This window comes from Mauremys reevesii, linkage group 6 (assembly GCF_016161935.1).
Source record: "Mauremys reevesii isolate NIE-2019 linkage group 6, ASM1616193v1, whole genome shotgun sequence".
Lineage (NCBI taxonomy): Eukaryota > Metazoa > Chordata > Testudines > Geoemydidae > Mauremys > Mauremys reevesii.
In genome coordinates, this window is record NC_052628.1 from 99,398,278 (window position 1) to 99,417,589 (window position 19,312).

At 40.0% G+C, this 19,312-nt stretch overlaps 1 protein-coding gene and 1 long non-coding RNA gene across 7 annotated transcripts in view; one reads left to right on the forward strand and one right to left on the reverse strand.

Annotated features, from left to right (window-relative positions):
- ADAMTSL1 (ADAMTS like 1) overlaps nucleotides 1-19,312 on the reverse strand; it is a 649,946-nt gene that overhangs the window by 18,222 nt on the left and 612,412 nt on the right. For all 5 annotated transcript variants that reach the window (XM_039544630.1, XM_039544629.1, XM_039544631.1 and 2 more), the window contains one exon: nucleotides 1,465-1,665. In XM_039544630.1, the coding sequence (XP_039400564.1) occupies nucleotides 1,465-1,665 (201 nt within the window). The remainder of the gene's footprint in view (nucleotides 1-1,464; nucleotides 1,666-19,312) is intronic.
- Nucleotides 41-19,312, forward strand: part of LOC120408090 — a 41,627-nt gene continuing 22,355 nt past the window's right edge. Inside the window, exons 1-3 of one of the 2 annotated variants that reach the window (XR_005600412.1) lie at nucleotides 41-167; nucleotides 10,178-10,301; nucleotides 12,211-12,513. This is a non-coding gene — a long non-coding RNA (uncharacterized LOC120408090). Of the gene's footprint in view, nucleotides 168-10,177; nucleotides 10,302-12,210; nucleotides 12,514-19,312 lie in introns of those variants that run through there. The other variant, XR_005600413.1, reaches the window with a different exon arrangement.

Here is a 19,312-nt window from a genome sequence, read left to right on the forward strand (position 1 = left end):
ATTCTCAGTGGGCCACATCCTGAGCTAGTGTAAATCATCAGAGTTCCACTGAAGGCAGTGGAGTTACACAGATTTACAGCACCTGATGCTGATGTGGTCCAGTGTCACTTGGAGACAGGCTCAAACCAGAAAATGTGGATCCAGGTTTCAGACACCAGCAAATTATGGTATTTGAATTTCATGTTTAGGTTTGGTCCTATTTCTAATTTCTGCATGAAACAGTTCACCCACACAGATTAATTAGAGGATGATTGTAAAGCACTTTGAAGATGCAGCTTCACTTTCTTCAAGTATAATGTGCTAAATAATAATATTCTAAGAAAACGTATCTAAATATAGAAAAGAAATCAACATTCTTCATTTTAATTGTGCACTTGCAGTATCATTAACTCCTAGATGCAAGAATCTCAAAAGAAAAACACTCAGTAATTTTGGTGCACTGTACAAAGTTCTAGATGCTATTGGTGTCATGGGGCTGAAACTCCAATGCAATGCTTTCAAGGGACATAATTAATGGGGCACCAAAAATATTTCACGATATCCTTCGAAAAACCTATCCGTAAAACTTTAACATCAAAACCTAAATTTAATGGAAATATCTACCCCCAAAGTAGTCTTTTTAAGAGGAAAGGAAATATACGAACCACGCATTAAAAGATCAACTAGTAAGATTAAGCAATTTTCTTTGTTAGCACCTAGAAGGGATGCTGCCAAAACAAAATTCACATATTTACAATTAAAAACTCATTACCTGTGTTAATAACAAAAGACTCAGATCAGTTTCTCTCAATTGGTGGGTCACGACCCCCCCACAGGAGTGATAAAAGGCATTCAGGGAATGGGAGATCACGAGATGTTGAAAATATTATTACAATTTAAAGGAAAGAAACTCTTTCTCCCCTACTCCTGCACACCCTTACTCTTCAAGGTCAAGTATTCTGCAAAATTTCTTGGAAAAACACACACACACACTCTATGTAGCTTGATCATTTTTCTCATTGATACATATTTCACTCTTATTGTTATATCAAATATAAGATGGTAACAAAATTTTTGGACTTCAGATAAGGTCCTCAGCCTGAAAATGTTGAGAAACACTGTCATTAGGTTTTTAAAATCGGTGGCTTCTAATATTGGCGGCCCATCCTGTAACGCCTAAGGCCTGACTTTCAGATATGTTGAGTATGTACAAGTCCAGCTGAAATCAGAATGATCTGTATGTGCTCAACAATCCTGAAAATCAGGTCCAATGCATCTCAGCGTAGACCTCTAAAAACCAAGATACCCAGAATCATTGGACATATCTACAAATTCACTCTTAGTGGATAAGGTACCAAAACATCCCTTGGTTGCCATTTCTTGGGGCCTCAGAATGAAGGAATCCAGAATGATGATGAGCCAGTTAACAGCACCATCCTGGCAATGCCAAGATCTTATAAAGGCAGCAGGATAGAATTATTTTACCTCGGATTGTCAGAGATGTTTTTTGCATAAGTGAGCCAGCTTCATTCTGAGCCAGGCAGCTGAATTCACCTTGATAACCATCACTGATGTTTAGTAGCTGAAGAATCTGACCAGCTGCCAGGATGTTATGTCTCATGCTGATGGGCTGACCAGCATAAAACCAAGTGATGTTTGGAGTTGGATGACCATCCACTGGGCAACCTAGAAACCAGGGAAGAGAAATAATAAGCCTTCTGCCAGCAAAATGAGAATAAAATCATCCACGAGTTACCTAAAGCAGAACATGGTGTTTTGAAATCAATAAAAGGAAAAAGAGGAGTAGTTGTCTGATTTTCCCTCTTCCTCTCAATAATTAAAGATCTAAGAGATGTTTATAATGGGTGCCTTCTTATATAGGTAAAAACAGTTTTTAAATGGCCAGTAATGCTTTGCATTTCCATAGTGTCTTTTATGTGAAGTTTTAAATCACCATACAAACCTGAGTGAATAATTCATGTTAAGCCTTGTAACCCGCCTGTAAAATAAGGCAGTATTATTCCCCTTTTTGTGATGAGGAAACTGAGGCATGGTGAAGTTAAGTAACATGTCTTTGGCAGAGGCAGAAATAGAACCCACATTGTTTGATGCCTAGTCCTGTGCTTTAAGCCACATGATCATCTTTCCATTTGTGATTTAATGGGGAAGAATTAGCATCCATAACAAGTGCAGGGACGTGTCTGTGTGCAGGGATGTGAGTATAAACACACACACACACACACACAACTTGCAAAGTCAAACTCTCAAAAACTAGGAAATGCCAGCATTAAGGCTGTCAATGTATTTCCTAACTTTTGAGTGCTTTGACTTTATGTTCTTTTAACAGTGCCATCATATTGACATCCACATGGTTCGTCCCTGACACAAAGGCCACACCCGTGCCAAATTTCAGGTCCTTGCTCCAAACGTGGGGGAGCTAGAGCATCTCAAAGCAAAGGTCACCAGAATTTTTTTTAACATTGCAGAAAATATGCTTTCCCTCCCCCAACCTCATTCTTGGAATTGGCTGAACCATTTTGGCTGACATTTACCTTGACCTCCCCCCACCCAAAAGAAAAAAAATATTAGCCTGATGCAAACACCCAGCATTGGAAATTTTAGCCTAAATGTTTAAAGTTTACCAAAGTTATAAGAAACTGAAAATAGGGTCTTATAATGGAAAGTGTTGGGCAATCTTATTAATAGGCAGGGCCACTGGCCCCACAGATGACATTCTAAGCTGTATATCGGTTTTTTAATGTGATTACAAAGAGGTCTCTCAAAGATCAACATACAGACACGCAGGTAATTCAGTTTTACTGTGTGTCTGCAAAATCAACTACCATGGTTTAAAAAGGGGAAAGTAGAAAGATCAACACAATAACAAGCAAATACAAAGGGAACTAAAATTAAACTACAATCCATAGCTGAGCTCTTGTTTCTTTTGAAGATTTTTCTGTCAAATAAATTAATTACTGCTCTTCCCATCACTGTATATTTTATTTACATCATCTATATTTCTTTTTCCAGATCTACTTATAAAATAATAGGCTACGGGAATAGCTAGTAGCCAATAATAGGGGGAAAAATCAACCCCCCATTCTTTCCATGTGTGTTACCAATGAATAATTAGTAATATTTTCCACTTCTAATGAAAAAACCTTGCCTGTACCTATGAGGTTTGTATGTAATGGATATTTCCCATTTGTGTATGCAGAATGAGCATCAATCACCCTTCACAGATGATATATCCTACATGTATTCACTTGGACAGATGCATAAACTGTGGGATAATATGTTAGGCATATTTAGCAAAAATCAGACGGTAATATAAATACATTCCCATAACATCCCTGTTCCCCTCTCCTCCCAGCAATAATATGAATACCATTTAATACAGATTACCAACACCTATTTTCCATTTCCTCCCAAACATGTCATTGTTGACTGTTTTATCCTTCCAGTGTTCAACACCTGCCCCAAGCATGGGATAAACAGTATGGGAGTGAAAAACTGTCTTCATCTCTAGCCAGTGCAGTTACTAAGGGGTGTTAGTACAGCGGGACTCTTATGGTGGGGAAGCAGCGTCTGGCAATGTTTCCTGACTACAGAGAGCTCTGGCAGTAGAAGACTCTTCTCTATCAGCCCTTCTTAACCAGTGAAAGAAAATATTGCTTTTAGGCCTCCTCTTCCAGGTCCACTGTGACTCTAAATTGATCTGAAGCCAGGGTATGATTCACAGATGTGAGAGATATTTTTTCCTCTTTTTTTTTTTTTTGGAATTGCAAACAAAAACGTATATAAATTATACATTTTTGCGGGCGGTGGGACACCGGGGAGAAAGGGAAAGTTAATATTTCAAAGTTAGCAAAAAGGGCTTGGCCGGCGGGAGACCAAGGTTCTACAGCAATGCCAATGACTGCATGAGAGGAAAGAATAAATTAACACTGCAGGCCAAATCCTGTTCTCAGTTACACTAGTGCAGCCTCATTGCATGGCTGTAACTGAAGAACAAATCGGAGCCAGCAGCGCTAAAACTAAGGGAACAAATCACAGAACAGACATAACTCCTCTTTTTCACCTGAAGGACAGAAACAAATGAACCCAGCCACACTGCAGTTGTTCATTGGGTGCAGTTTATTACTGCATATGAATACAGAGCTCCTTTTAGAAGCCCGTTACAATTTGAAAAAAATGAATGGAATTTTCTTTAAAAAACAAAAACTAAACCTCCAAAACAGTTACAAATTGTTCTTAAGATCCTGTGTCTGACTAACAAAATGTTCTTTGGGATTCTTCTCAACTTAATACAAGTGCCCAACAGATCTTTCTAATGGTTATGAGATTGGTCCAAAGTACAGAGTTGAGATACGGACCGGATGTGGGAGAAGGGGCCTCTCTGGATTTTGTGTTTCAGTTTGGGGCTAATAATGACAAACCGCCTTTATGTAGTGGTTTTCATCCATAGATCTTACAGTGGCTGGTTCTCTGCACAGTGCTGAGAGGGGGACGTGCACCGATGGGGGAGATATGGAGGAGCAGCGAGGATGGTGGCATGAAGGGGCAAAGCAGGGAGAGAACAGCAAGAAGGGGAGCATGTAAACGTCCGATGGATGGGCAACAGAGGCGACACGTAGCCAGCCCCTGCCTGGCGCCTGCCCATACACACCAACCACCGCAGCTCGCAGCCAGTGCTGGCCGGAAATGGGACAAGGGATGGGGCCTTGCTGGTCGAGAGCTGGCACGCAGTGGGGCTGCACTGATGGACCAGCAGGGGGAGCAGTTGGCCCTGCATGTTGCATCTTTGCCCTGACACCAGCCTTGCACACCCGTCTCCCAACGTCAGTCACTGGACCCCCCCGCTCACAGCTGGTGGGTGAGTGGCAGGCGAGCAGGGATCAGTCCAGCATCAGGACCTGCCAGTACTGATTGGGGGGGGGGAGGGGAGGGGAGGAGGAACAGAAAATATGTGACAATTAGCCTGTTTTTAAGAAAAGTCAGGACACCTGCAGGAGGGCTTAAATACGGGAGAGTCCCTTTAAAAACGGGACATCTGGTCACCCTACCCCTTAGCAAGGTAATTAAGCCAACCTAAGTCCCTGTGTAGACTGCACTAGGTTGATGGAAGTATTCTTGGGTTTACTACAGAACCCCTCCTCTCGCTCTAGTAAGTGTCTATGCTGAAGAGCTACAGTGGTGCAGCTGCAGCTGTGCTGCTGTAGCATTTTAAGTGTAGACACAGCCTAAACCTCTCCCTGTCTCCATAAAATAGATAAAATAAAACCTCCAAAGGAATATTGTGAGGCTTTGTTAATATTTATAACATACACTGAGATCCTCAAAAGGAAGGAGCTGTGTAAATGAAAATATTATTTTTCCCAAACTGTATGACAAATTAAAATCAGGCAGAATTAGCATGAATTAGTCTTAGCAGAGTAAAGCTGGGTATTTAGCATTTCTTAATATATACCAATACAGCTGATGACAACAGTAAAAACCCTGATATTTTAAATAAAAGCTTTTATGGAACCAAAGGAGCAGTTAAAATCTATGGTATTAAGTAAATGACATGGCTTTTAAACAGTCCACAAACACTTATCATAGAATCATAGGACTGGAGGAGACCTTGAGAGGTCATCTAGTCCAGTCCCCTGCACTCATGGCAGGATTAGCTAGACTACCCCTGATAGGTGTTTGTCTAATATGCTATTAAAAATCTCCAATGATGCAGATTTCTAGATTCTAGATTCCTAGGCAATTTTTTCCATTGCTTAACCACCCTGACAGTTAGGAAGTTTTTCCAAATGTTCAACCTAAATATCCCTTGCTGCAATTTAAGCCTATTGCTTCATATCTTATCCTCAGAGGTAAAGGAGAACAATTTTTCTCCCTCCTCCTTGTAACAACCTTTTATGTATTTGAAAACTATCATCATGTCACCCCTCAGTCTTCTGTTCTCCAGACTGAACAAACCCAATTTTTTCAATATTCCGTTATAGGTCATGTTTTCTAGACCTTTAATCATTTTTATTGATCTTTTCTGGACTTTTTCCAATTTGTCCACATCTTTCCTAAAATGTGGCGCCCAGAATTTGACACAATATTCCAGCTGAGGCCTAATCAGTGCAGAGTAGATCAGAAGAATTACTTCTCATGTCTTGGTTACAACACTCTTGCTAATACATACCAGAATGATGTTTGCATTTTTTTAACTCATATTTAGCTTGTGGTCCACTATGACCCCCCAGTTCCCTTTCTGCAGTACTCCATTGGGAGTCATTTCCCATTTTGTATCTGCGCAACTGATCGTTCCTTCTTAAGTGGAGTACTTTGCATTTGTCCTTATTGAATTTCACCCTATTTTCTTCAGACCATCTCTTCAGTTTGTCCATATCATTTTGAATTTTAATCCTATCCTCCAAAGCACTTGCAACCCCTCCAAGCTTGGTATCATCCACAAACTTTACAAGTGTACTCTTTATGCCATTATCTAAATCACTGATGAAGATATTGAACAGAACCGGACCCAGAAATTATCCCTGTGGGACCCACCTCGATATGCCTTTCCAGCTTGACTATATATCTTGGTTATATAATACCACACATTATTTTTCTTAGATATCATGTATGTAGTGCTGTAAATTTATACAATATTTTACAAACAGATACAGATATGTTCCCTGCCCCATAGATATTGCTAAAAATATTCCCAAATACCTAACCACATGGTGGTCACTTTAAGAGGTCAAAGGGGTTTCAAACTGTTGGGGGAAATAAGGTGCTTTGTAAAATAATTCTGAAAAGGAGAAACTTATACACCGAGATACAACTTTACAATATCATTAAGAGTCAGGCTGAAGCCACCTAACAGTTATGAAAAATGGAAGCTGAAGTCTGAGAGGATGGAAACTGAAGGCTGAAACTCCATCCTTAACTCACTTTGATGTGTCTGTTCATGGAGTGACACAGATTGAAAAAGAATATGCTGTAGTTCATCTCTGCTCCACCACCACAACAGCCACAGGATAGCCATATATTTATACATGAGATGAAGGATGGTTGATATTCACAGCAGGTATCCTGAGAGGCGCCACTGCACCGTGTGGAGTTCAACAACAAGTCACAGGAAGGAATGGCTGCTCAATATGAACACCAGAGTGGATTACCAAGGTCAGGGCTGCTATGGAAGCATGAAGACCTTTCTGTATTTATTAAGCTGATATAAGCCTGCTGAGTCCTGAGTTTCCGGCAGCCCAGAAACTTCCCAATGAAGCAAGGAAAATCAGAAGCAAGGAAGAGAGGAGGTGGTGGTGGTGAGCACAGGAAAGCTATTGCTGTGTGTTTCTAACGAAGCTGCAGTGTAATTTCTGTCTGGCTAACGAGGTGTTCTGGCAGTGATTGGCAGGCTTTGGCAACCAACCCAGGATAGCGTATGGCTTTTTAATGCCTGTAGCAGAGGAGTCCTAGAGACCACAGCTCAGAAACCCTCCAGTATTGGAAAGGCCATCTGGAAGTTCTCTTCTGCTTATCCTACAGCAATGCTTAGGGCGTGCACAAGAACCTCAACACGGCTGAAAGATCTTTTGACTGTTGTAGTAGGAGCCAAAAGAATGACAGATGACCAGACTGTGATACACAGGGTTACACTGTGATCTCCCACCACCTTTACACTAGAGTAATTCCACTGAGTTTAGTGGAGCTATACCTGGTTTACATCAGTGCGCGTGAGAGCAGAATCTGGCCCAGCTAGTCTGGATGGGCTTACAGCCATGAGCTCGTGGGTTGCAACCCTCATTCATGATATTAATCAGAAATGGCCTCAGACACTAGTAACATTATTTAATACGGCAGCATGTTGAACCATTAGTGTAGAAAGGGGGTTCCCAAGTTGCTTCACTCTTGACCGGTTCTTAAAAATGGAGATCTTCTTCTGGACCACTTCCTTGCCTCTCCCAGCCCTAATCCCAGACCTTGACTATAGAAACAGCAGTGGTTTTTACATGAAGACAAAACAGTACTTAGATACATTTGATCAAATATTTCCCCTTGAATCTTCTTCCCAATGGAAAACTGGGTTTTCAACGGAATAGATGATTTTTGAGTGGAAAATGCCAGCTTTCCCTAAGTATCAGAGGGGTAGCCGTGTTAGTCTGGTTCTGTAGAAGCAGCAAAGAATCATGTGGCACCTTATAGACTAACTTCTTGCATCTGAAGAAGTGGGTATTCACCCACGAAAGCTCATGCTGCAAAACGTCTGTTAGTCTATAAGGTGCCACAGGATTCTTTGCAGCTTTCCCTAAGAATTTCCTATATTTTGGCCAGGTCAAAAACCTGAAATTTCATCAGGAAACAGAATTGTTTTGGTTTCTGGGCAGTTTTTGGCCACATTTTTGGTGTCTGGCAGTTTTGGGGCAAATATTCTTGTGTTTCGGATGCTAAAAACTGGAAAAACGTTGGCGTTTGGGTTTCCGTTTTGATGAAAAGTCAAAATTGTAAGCAGAATCCCCTTCCCCCATTTTCTGATTATCTCTAATATTAGAAGAGTATAAAGGATACTCCATAAGAATCAGATACTACAGTGGAAAGCACAGTAGAATACACAACTGGCTGGTTGGATAGACAGATAGAGCCAAGATTAAAATAAACCCACTTATATGTGATGCGTACACTTCTAGAGGGTGTGTCTAGACAGAGGGGTGGCTGGTCAAATGCTTGCATCAATTAAATTGTCAGTGTGGAGTATTGTGGGACAGCTTCTAAATGTCAACTACACTTGATGTAAGCAACACAGTGTCTACACACACACACTGCATTGACCTAACTACATCGACATCAACTCTCTGCCTCTAGTGGAGGTGGAATTATTAAGTTGGTGTAGTGGGTGAGTTACATTAGGGGGAGTGAAATTTTGGTGTAGAAACATAGGTCAATCTAAGCTGCCTTACGTTGCCCTAACACTGTAAAGTAGACCATGGCTTTGGGTCTGTTCTCCAATATTGACTATACTTTGCAACATTTTTCAGCTTTGGTGTTGTCTGCTAATTTGATCACGAGTGAATGCACACCAAAGAAACATCAGGCAATGAATGACATTTTGCAGGGAAGAAAAGGACTTTTTTTAGGGGTTTAACTCAAAAAGTTTGAATGTTTACCTGAATCTCTTCAGTCTGCAAAACTGTGCTGGAAATCTCACAGGAGCAAGAATTCATGAGAGATTACTCGTGTTTCCTGCTTCCAATGAAGCTGGACACACCGAGACAACAGTCTTTCTTAGGGCATTTTGTCCCTTTCACTTTTGGACCCAGCAAGAGCCAAGAACTGAAGAGATGAATGAAAATAAAAAACAAAATAAAAAAGGGTAACTGAACTTTTATTTTCTTCTCTTTGAACCTTTGAGAAGGTTAATTTTAAGGTTTGGACACATACATTCTGCTCAGGTCTTATTTTATCAGAATCTGTCCAAACCTCGCTATATGAATGCGTCTTCCACCTAACTCTGTCCCTGGTTTAATTTGGTCAAATCTGCAGGAACTAAGCCATGTGTGTTACAGAAGAATATAACCACCACCATTTATTTTGATTTATTTAGACCACGTTAGACAGATATTATTGGAAAATCCAATTACTAGCAATAGGAACTATTTAGGGCTGTAACTGAAATCCATATATTTGAAAATGTAGAAAAACATCCACAAATATTAAATAAATTTCAATTGATAATCTATTGTTTAACAGTGCAATTAAAACTGTGATTAATCACAATTAATTTTTTTAGTAAGATTAATTTTTTTGAGTTAACTGCGATTAATCGACAGCCCTACTTTATACCAATGCTTAGTATGAAATTAGAGTGATAGCATCATATTGGTGAATGAATGATATGGTTCCTATGAAGTAATATATATCCAGTGAACTTCTATTTGTATTTAACTTTGATCTTCACAAATATACAACTTACATGTGATTTGATTTATGATTTATATTTAAAAATCAATATGAATGGAAATGTTATCATTATGCAATCTAAAATTGCTCAAGTAACATTATTTAAAATGAATTCATGCTTTCAAAACACACTGAAGTCCAACTTCTTATAATAATGAAACCCTCTACAATGTTCTGAAAAACAGCCCCTTGGATATTCCTGAATTTATCTCACCCCTAATATGCAATTTCTGTTTTTCCCTCCTTGGTTTAGATACTACTTAGTCCTGCCATGAGTGCAGGGGACTGGACTAGATGACCCTCATGGTCCCTTCCAGTCCTATAATTCTATGATTCTATTCCACAAGGAGCTGAAACACCAGATTTATCATAATTATGTGAGTTTTTCCCTATTCTGTTTCCTTGTGCACAGTGTAAATTATTCTGTATTTCTATCAATAACTTTTAAATCATAACACTAATTGCCAAGCCTAGGAAGATTTACATGAGAGAACTGGGGAGTGATGGGGGAGAGAACAGGACAGGAAGGTATTTAGGAAAAATTCTGATGTTTCAAGTGGATGAATTAATCATTTTTGCATATATTATAGAGCTTCACATTGGACTCATATTTACAGCTGATTATATTCAAGAGTATATTATTTTGGTTCGTTTCACACTGATTTTTAACAAATATTGATATTCCATGTTAAGAAGGTGAATTTTGTGAGACTGTAATGTTCTGAGTCCAAGAAAGTGTTGATACATCAATGTTGGCCTCTCCTGGTCAGCCAGCCAATCACACTGGACTGTACTCACCATAAAACACCCCACTACATCCAAATGAGATGAACAAACTCCTTCTATTCATCACCTAATCCAGCTATACTCCCAAGTCTCCAGAGATGAAAATACTAACAATAGCCCTGAGCCAAGCCTCTGGATTTGAACTCTGAACTTTGAGTTCTGCAAAATCCAGATCTCAATTTTTGCAGATTTATAATTAGTTGTTTAATCATACTGTGTATAGAGAATGTGGCTATAAACAATAGCTAGAGCCAAAAAAACAACTAACAAAATGACACCTGGCTACTGTACCTGTGATATCTGCTCTTTATGGGCTCTATTCTCCTGCCACATCATCAGAGCATGGGAGAGAATGACTCCAATGGAAAATCCATGTGAGATACTGTTGTATGGCAGAACTGAGCCATTTGTATCTTTCAAGTGAATTCCACTTTCTCTACGAATGTAAACTGGGTGGTGGTGGTTTTTTAAACTAGCATCACCACCAAAGAGCCTGTTTATTTGAAGAACAGGAAATTGTAGTCTAACTCTTCTGTCTCCTGAATCAAGGGTCAAATTGGCAGCTAAGTTCTGACTCTCCAGTCATTGGGAATAAGGTATAAAAGTCGAAAGGAGATTGCTTTCCAAGACTATGCTCCCAGTGCTGCCAGTTAGGAAAATCTTGCTCTGACTTGTGAACTGAGCAAATTTGATATGGAAGTCACCGAGGGAGAGCACAATACATATGGAACAGCAGGATTTCCTTTTTACAGTCGATTGTACTTTTCTGGTCATAAAAAGCACACTTCACCATCTAACTTTACTGTTGTTGTTCAGTATCCCCTACATACAGGAATTTTGCTATTTTTTAAGCATGCCACACTCAACAGGCATGTCATAGTTTGGACCCCCCCATAACGAGTCCAGTGCTTCCTGCTGCGGTGATGGTCAGGTTTCCATTGAAAGAGCTGCTGTATTGTGATATCCACACATTCTAGAGCTCATAGTTATATGACTCCAGAGTATCTGGGCACCTCACATCTTTTGGATGTATTTATCCTTAGAGCACCCCTGTGAGGTAGGGAAGTACTACTGCCCCAGGGGGAGGGATAGCTCAGTGGTTTGAGCATTGGCCTGCTAAACCCAGGGTTGTGAGTTCAATCCTTGAGGGGGCCACTTAGGGATCTGGGGCAAAAATTGGTCCTGCTAGTGAAGGCAGGGGGCTGGACTCGATGACCTTTCAAGGTCCCTTCCAGTTCTAGGAGATTGGTATATCTCCAATTATTATTACCATATTACAGAAGGAAAATGGAGGCAGAAACTCTGCCTGCGTGACCTTGGACAAGTCATGGACCACTGACTGTGGCACTAGCCTTGTCAGAAGATTCTAATTCAGTTCCCTGGTCCATCCTCTCCTCATGCTCTCAGATACCCACTTTGGGTGATGGTCTGTGAAGGCTCTTCAAGACAGGCGTTGCTCTCCTAGATTTGAATCCAAAACATTATGATCTTTACCCACAGACTCCAGACTGGCTTTGAGAAAACCAGCCATATTACAGCCACTTTGCATCAATCTTCACAGTCCCACGGCCATCATTTCCAGCATGATTGCTAAACATACTGCATCCCAGGGGCATTCCTGTGGCTCCCATAGATTTCATTATGAGTGGCACGGGAACATCTGAGGGCAGCTGAGTACAGAACAAAGCGAAAGCACCAGAAATGCTGGCTAGAGAACAAGCAAGTACAGTTGTAAAAAAAGGTTTTGAAATAAAATATTACAATGAGATTTTTAACTGAAATATCAACCAGAACAACTACAAAATAAAGGCCTAGAATTTTCACAAAAATGTTGCATCCTGTATTTTGGTCAGCTTTTGAGCTAAAATGTTTAAAATTCAGAATATTGACTTTATTTTTGCCCAAAAAATTCTGATTGTTTTCCCTCCCTGATAAAATACCATCTGTTTTTTTGATGAGCTCTTCCTGCATGTAGGTTCCATGGAAATGTGTGCTTAAAAATATATACTGATGGGCACAGCAGACACCAGTGTCAGAATATATTGTAGGTATCATTAGCAGGGGTATTAAAATACCCAACATTTGTTTGCTATTTTCTCTCTTCTTAAAGATGATGCTTAAATTCTTCTCAGAGCTCTTAAGCAGTGGGTGGAGCAGATGGATTTACTACCTTTGTTTCAGTTCCCAGCTATTTTAAATGTTACCTATTTTCCAGTCTCCCTCTAAATTCATGAGCTGGAGCTTCATTCCAAAAAACTGCAGCATCTCTTCCTGTGGCTGCCTTGTAAATGCCGTCCAAAACATTTATTTGATTATATATAGTGCATGCTGCTGTGCTTCTCCCTCCTTCTATATACTTATCCTCGGGTGTGCATTATATTTTCAAAAATCACCACACATCAGGAAGATTGTATTTCTGCTGATCTAAAAAAACACGTGCAGCTTGTGGACTGATGCTTTGGGGAATGATTTATCAAATATTTTCATATCCATTTTCCATGCAACAACAAGCTGCTAATCTACAAGGAAATATTTAAATGAAGAAACAGATGCCAAGTAACCTCATGCTATTTTAAAAAAGTGGTCAAAATATATTCTTCCTCCTTCTACTGTCCGTCATCTCTGCATCTGATAGTTAATCACTGTTTTCATCTGCAATGCATCTTCGGACTCCAGTGCGCCTGAAGGCAAATGCCCTCACGCAAAGATTATGTCTCATGTATACAAAAAGGAGCCATTAATGATTCCGCATTCACCATGCCAAGTATCTGCTGTAACCATGGTATTTTACTATACTTTGATGAGGCGGTATCATTATACCACAGTCATTGGGGAATTACACATATTATATTTTTAATGGCAACAAGGGCCCAAGCAAAGTCTGACTCCAACAAAACGTAGCTTTTCCAGAGTAAGGATTTCAGGAGAGACTCTGACTTTCTAGCTGACATCTTCTCTAATGTAAGAAAATGATGATCTTGGGCCTGAAATGAGCAATTCTGTCTCTGTTCTAAACCTGCAACTTTTACCATGTCTTCTGCTTCATAAATGAAGGCATGAACTCTGCTGCCCTGAGATGCTTTCTGCCAGGTGCTAAGTGTCTTCTCAGATTCATCAACGCACCATTAGACCTCACTGAATGCCAGGGGACAATGAGGCACCTCACTCAATGGGAACTGATGTGTTCAGTACCCAGAGATGCCCAGTATTTTACAAGACCAGGCTCCTTGCTTGCACATGGAATACAAGCATGTGCAAATGAGTTTGTGTAGTTCCTGTCCCCCAAATACACATAACGCATAACATGCCATCACTGGTACAGTTTGAGATGAGAGTCCATTGCCCAATTCATTTAAAAAGGTTTTGCTCACTTCTAACATTCATGGGTATGATGTTACTCACGGATAATACATCTGTCCTCTTTCCCCCTTATTACTGGGCAACCTCATTTCAGCAGCAGCTATCACATGACGTATCACTTGCCACCATACTTCTCTGTGACATCTCTTCAGCACTAAGCGTTAGCAGCAATTGTTGTGTCAAAATACACCACCCCATTGCAAGCAAAACTGCTTGCTGACTTTTTGAACTCCAAACTTGGATAGGTCACGGAATGATATTCCAGTGAGACTGCTTCCCAGTGATCTCATTTGGGCAGGCAAAGACTTTGATCTAAAGCACAGGTCTTAAAGAAAGCCCCCACTCCTAGAAATATGGATAAGGATTGACTGACACTCCCCTTGAGGTAACATAGTAGAAAATGTGTCTCTGCCTATTGGCCCAGAAGGCAGAGCCAGAGAGGAACATAGCTCATTTATGAACAATAGAAGTGATTTATTTCCTTTCTAGCTGTGGGAACCTTTGCAAGCACCAGGGCAGAAAAAGCCTGCCCCAGAGTCAAAAAAAGGCATCATAGCAAGAAGATGCTATTCTTCAGCATGAGGCAGATTGTCCTTGATGTTTTCTCATATATGGGCAAGTAAGAGGGCATTTCCCACCAAATCTACTACATCTCTTATTGTTAAAATCTAGGGAAAAGGAGCTTTAAAAAAACATGCATGAGGAACAGCCAGGCACACAGCAGCAGAAGTAGGAGTATGGGTGTGCAGATGCCCTTTAAGCCCTCTCTACACAGCATGGCCCAAGTTGCACTCTGCAGTTTGACTGCAGCTCAGACCTGGCCCATAGGTTACTCTTATGGTTACATTTTGACTATTAGCCAAAGGATGGGCAGACTGTGGTGACTCCCGGCAGTGACTTCCCTAGAGCTACTTGTGTGGGTAACGGCTGTCACCAGTAGGAGTAAAGGAGTCACAGCCTGGCCCACGTATTCCATATTTTGTTGCCTGCATAAAGTGGTGAGAAAATAAAGTTAAAAACAAGACAAAACAATGTCTTTAGGTTTTTTTTGTTTTTTTTTTTAAAAGAGTCTGGTGTCTCTGAAAACTCCCCTCTTGGCAGCTCTCTGGCAGCTCTATGTAGCAGCCTGCAGAAAAGGCAAGCTACAGTAAACACTTTAGAACAGCACCTAATAATTGTTCTGCTAGTTTCAGAATTTTGCTGCATTGGTCAAATTTGGCCCACATTTTAGGTTTTATCCAAACATATATTTACGAGGGCTGTCGAGCGATTAAAAAAATGAATCGCGATTAATCACACAGTTAAATAAATGGTATTCAACTACTGTTTAAATATTTTTGGATGTTTTCTACATTGTCAAATATATTGATTTCAATTACAACACAGAATACAAAGTGAACAGTGCTCACCTTATATTTATTTTTTATTACAAATATTTGCACTGTAAAAAAACAAAATAAATAGTATTAGGTGAACTGAAAAATACAAGTACAGTAGTGCAATCTCTTTATCATGAAAGTTGAACTTACAAATGTAGAATTATGTACAAACAAGTTTGTTTACATTTACAGGAGATAATGCTGCCCGCTTCTTGTTTACAACGTCACCTGAAAGTGAGAACAGGCATTCTCATGGCACTGTTGTAGCCAGCATTGCAAGGTATTTATGTGCCAGATGTGCTAAAGATTCATATGTCCCTTCATGCTTCAACCACCGTTACAGGGGAAATGCGTCCATGCTGATGATGGGTTCTGCTTGATAACAGTCCAAAGCAATGCCGACTGATACATGTTCATTTTCATGATCTGAATCAGATACTACCAGCAGAAGGTCGATTTTCTTTATTGATGGTTCAGGATCTGTAGTTTCCACATCAGAGTGTTGCTCTTTTAAGACTTCTGAAAACATGCTCCACACCACACCCCAATCAGACTTTGGAAGGTACTTCAGATTCTTAAATCTTGGGTCGAGTGCTCTAGCTATCTTTAGAAATCTAACATTGCTACTTTCTTTGCATTTTGTCGAGACTGCTATAGCATGAAATATATGGCAGAATGCGGGTAAAACAGAGCTGAGAACAGACAATTCTCCCCCAAGGAATTCAGACACAAATTTAATTAATGCTTTTTTTTTTTTTTTTAAACGACTGTCATCAGCATGGAAGCATGTCTTCTGGAATGGTGGCTGAAGCATGAAGGGGCACACGAATGTTTAGCATATCTGGCACGTAAATACCTTGCAATGCCAGCTACAAAAGTGCCATGCAAATGCCTGTTCTCACTTTCTGTTGACATTGTAAATAAGAAGAGGGCAACATTGTCTCCTGTAAATGTAAACAAACTTGTTTGTCTTAGCGATTGGCTGAGCAAGAAGTAGGACTGAGTGGACTTGTAGGCGCTGAAGTTTTACATTGTTTTGGTTTTGAGTGCAGTTATGTAACAAAAAAAATCTACATTTGTAAATTGCACTTTCAGGACAAAGAGATTGCACTTCAGTACTTGTATGAGGTGAATTGAAAAATACTATACTTTTATCATTTTTACAGTTCAAATATTTGTAATAAAAAATATACACTTTGATTTCAGTTACAACATAGAATACAATACAGTATATATGAAAATGTAGAAAAACATCCAATATATTTAATAAATTTCAATTGGTATTCTATTGTTTAACAGTGCAATTAAAACTGCGATTAATCGGGATTAATTTTTTTAATTGTGATTTTTTGGGGGGTTTATTGCTTGAGTTAACTGTGATTAATTGACAGACCTAATATTTACAAAACCCAGCGCCACTAGAAATGGTTCCATGGGGTTGTTTTAAAAATTCCAGTTTTTTGTATTGTAGTGTAGGCATACCCTAAATACACTTAAATGGTTACAGCAGCACAGCTGCACTGCAGCCATAGCACTTCAGTATAGACATTACCTATACTGACAGGAGGAGTTCTCCCATCAGTGTAGGTAATCCACCTCCCCAAGAGGTGGTAGCTAGGTTGTTAAAAGAATTCTTCTATCAATCTAGTGCTATCTGAACCGGAGGTTAGGTTGGCATACCTACATCTCTCGGGGGCATGGATTTTTCACACCTCTGAGAGACAGAGCTATGCCCTTGTAGGTTCTCAGTATAGAAAAATCACATCCCTGAGCGGCATAGTTAAGCCGACCGACCACTGGCATAGACAATGGTAGGTCAACACAAAAATTCTTCTGTTAACCTAGTTACTGCCACTTGGGGAGGTGGATTAATTAAGAGACAGAACCTTCTTTTCACTGTAGTAAGGTCAGGTCTACACTAAAAAAGTAAAGTCGACCCAGCTACATCACTCAGGGGAGTGAAAAATCCACACCCCTGAGTGATGTAGTTAAGCCAACCCAACCTCTGGTGTAGACAGTGCTAGGTTGATGGAAGAATTTTTCTGCTGAGCTAGCTACTGCCTCCCAGGGATGTGGATTAACTACAGTGACAGGAGAACACCAGTCATCACTGTAGTGAGTGTCTACACTTAAGTGCTCAATGGTAGAGCTGCAGCTGTGCCGCTGTAGCAGTTTAAGTGTTGACATACCCATAGGGCCCTAAGCCACTGAGGCACATTTGAAAACTCCACTAATAGTGCTTACTACCATGAATAGGTCCCAGGGAAGTAAAAGTGACTACTCGTTGAAGTAAGCACTATGTTTGATAGCAAATGTATCTGGCATGAGGCCCTTAGTTATTAAAATTATTTTAATTTGCATGAGTTTTTATTGGGAGTGTAGGTAAAGAAATTCTAGTTGAAGTATATTATTAATCTTAAATAGTCCTTTTAATGCGGAAAAATAATTCTGCATTTTGATAGAGGCTTAGGACAGTGCCAAGTGGCCATAAATATGGTTATAAAATCCCAGCATGAGAGAGTTAACAGTAACAGCTTCTCTTTTCGCATACTTATCTCCTTCATAGTAATCTTGTGGTCAACTTTTGAAGAACTGTGTCCAAAATAAAAATATTTTTGTACTCCTGACAGAAAATCTTGTAAGAATAAGGACTAATCTGAAAGCTTTCAAAGGAAATAAGTGTAATTGCAGAAATTTACTACTGTTTCCCAGATATAAAAATACATGTTAAACTTTCTATTGGTTTTCCATGATCAAAATATGCTAAGTTTGTGTCACTTTAAAGCGCTTATGGAAATATAAAGCAAAGAACTGGACCTGTGACATGAAATCTTATTTTGCACATACCACAAGTTAAGTAAATCAGAAATTATTGGCATACGTAATACATGGCTCATCACTCATTGCCAATTTCAATTAATATAAAAATTGGGTAAGTTCCCAAACTGAGAGGTGCTGCAGGTTCTACTATGAGAAAATCTTGTCCTTAATAGTAGGAGCTGTGTTTGGTAGATAGCTGAGCAGAGCCTGCTATAGGGTCATCAGAAAAGGGTTGCGGGGAGAATGGCTGCATAGCTGGATGCATCTTACTAATGATTTGATAAGGAGCAATGGTACCCTCAAGTCACTACCTGAGAAAGATAACCACGTGTGCTAACTAGACAGCTGGTGAGCACGGCTATGGAGACAACTCTCCCTTCACCTTTAACAGTGGTTTGCTTCTGTGACCTCTAAAAAGGACATTGTTTAAGGTTCTGCTCCTCCACCTTGGAAGACAATTGGAGTTTTGCCACTGACTCCAATGGGCAAAGGATGAAGCCCAAAAAGAACTCCCTCTCTGCTCCTGCAGCCAAAACGACACAGTTGGGAAGTGTGCTACTGAAGGACATCTTTCACCTGGTGAAAAGCAGCCCCCAAAACTTGGCACCCATGTTGTGGCCCCAAGACTCAGAGCTTTACCACAAGGGAGGTCCACAGGGGTTGAGACAGGATGGCAAATGGATCCATGTAGTCATTGAAAATATATTGGGGCAGACACACTAGAAGAACGTATTCAGCATAAATGACAGGCTGCAAGCCATATCCTTCTGCTTTTAATTCTCACTCAATTAAGTAGTACATTCTTCTTCTCAATGTGCAAATTTAACCTCCTCATCTTCTCATGCTGCACATTTTTTCCTCTTCTTATTAAGGAAGTTGTGTTTAATGAGGTAGCAGACAAACCTCACCAATTCAGATTCTCATTTCTCGTAAATCCTGAGAAGTCTGGTTACTTATCGGAATTTATCCAAGGGTTTCAAAGTTATCTTCTTTCCCTTGTCTCTTAATTCCCTCTCCTCACTGGATACTTCTGCTCCCAGGAT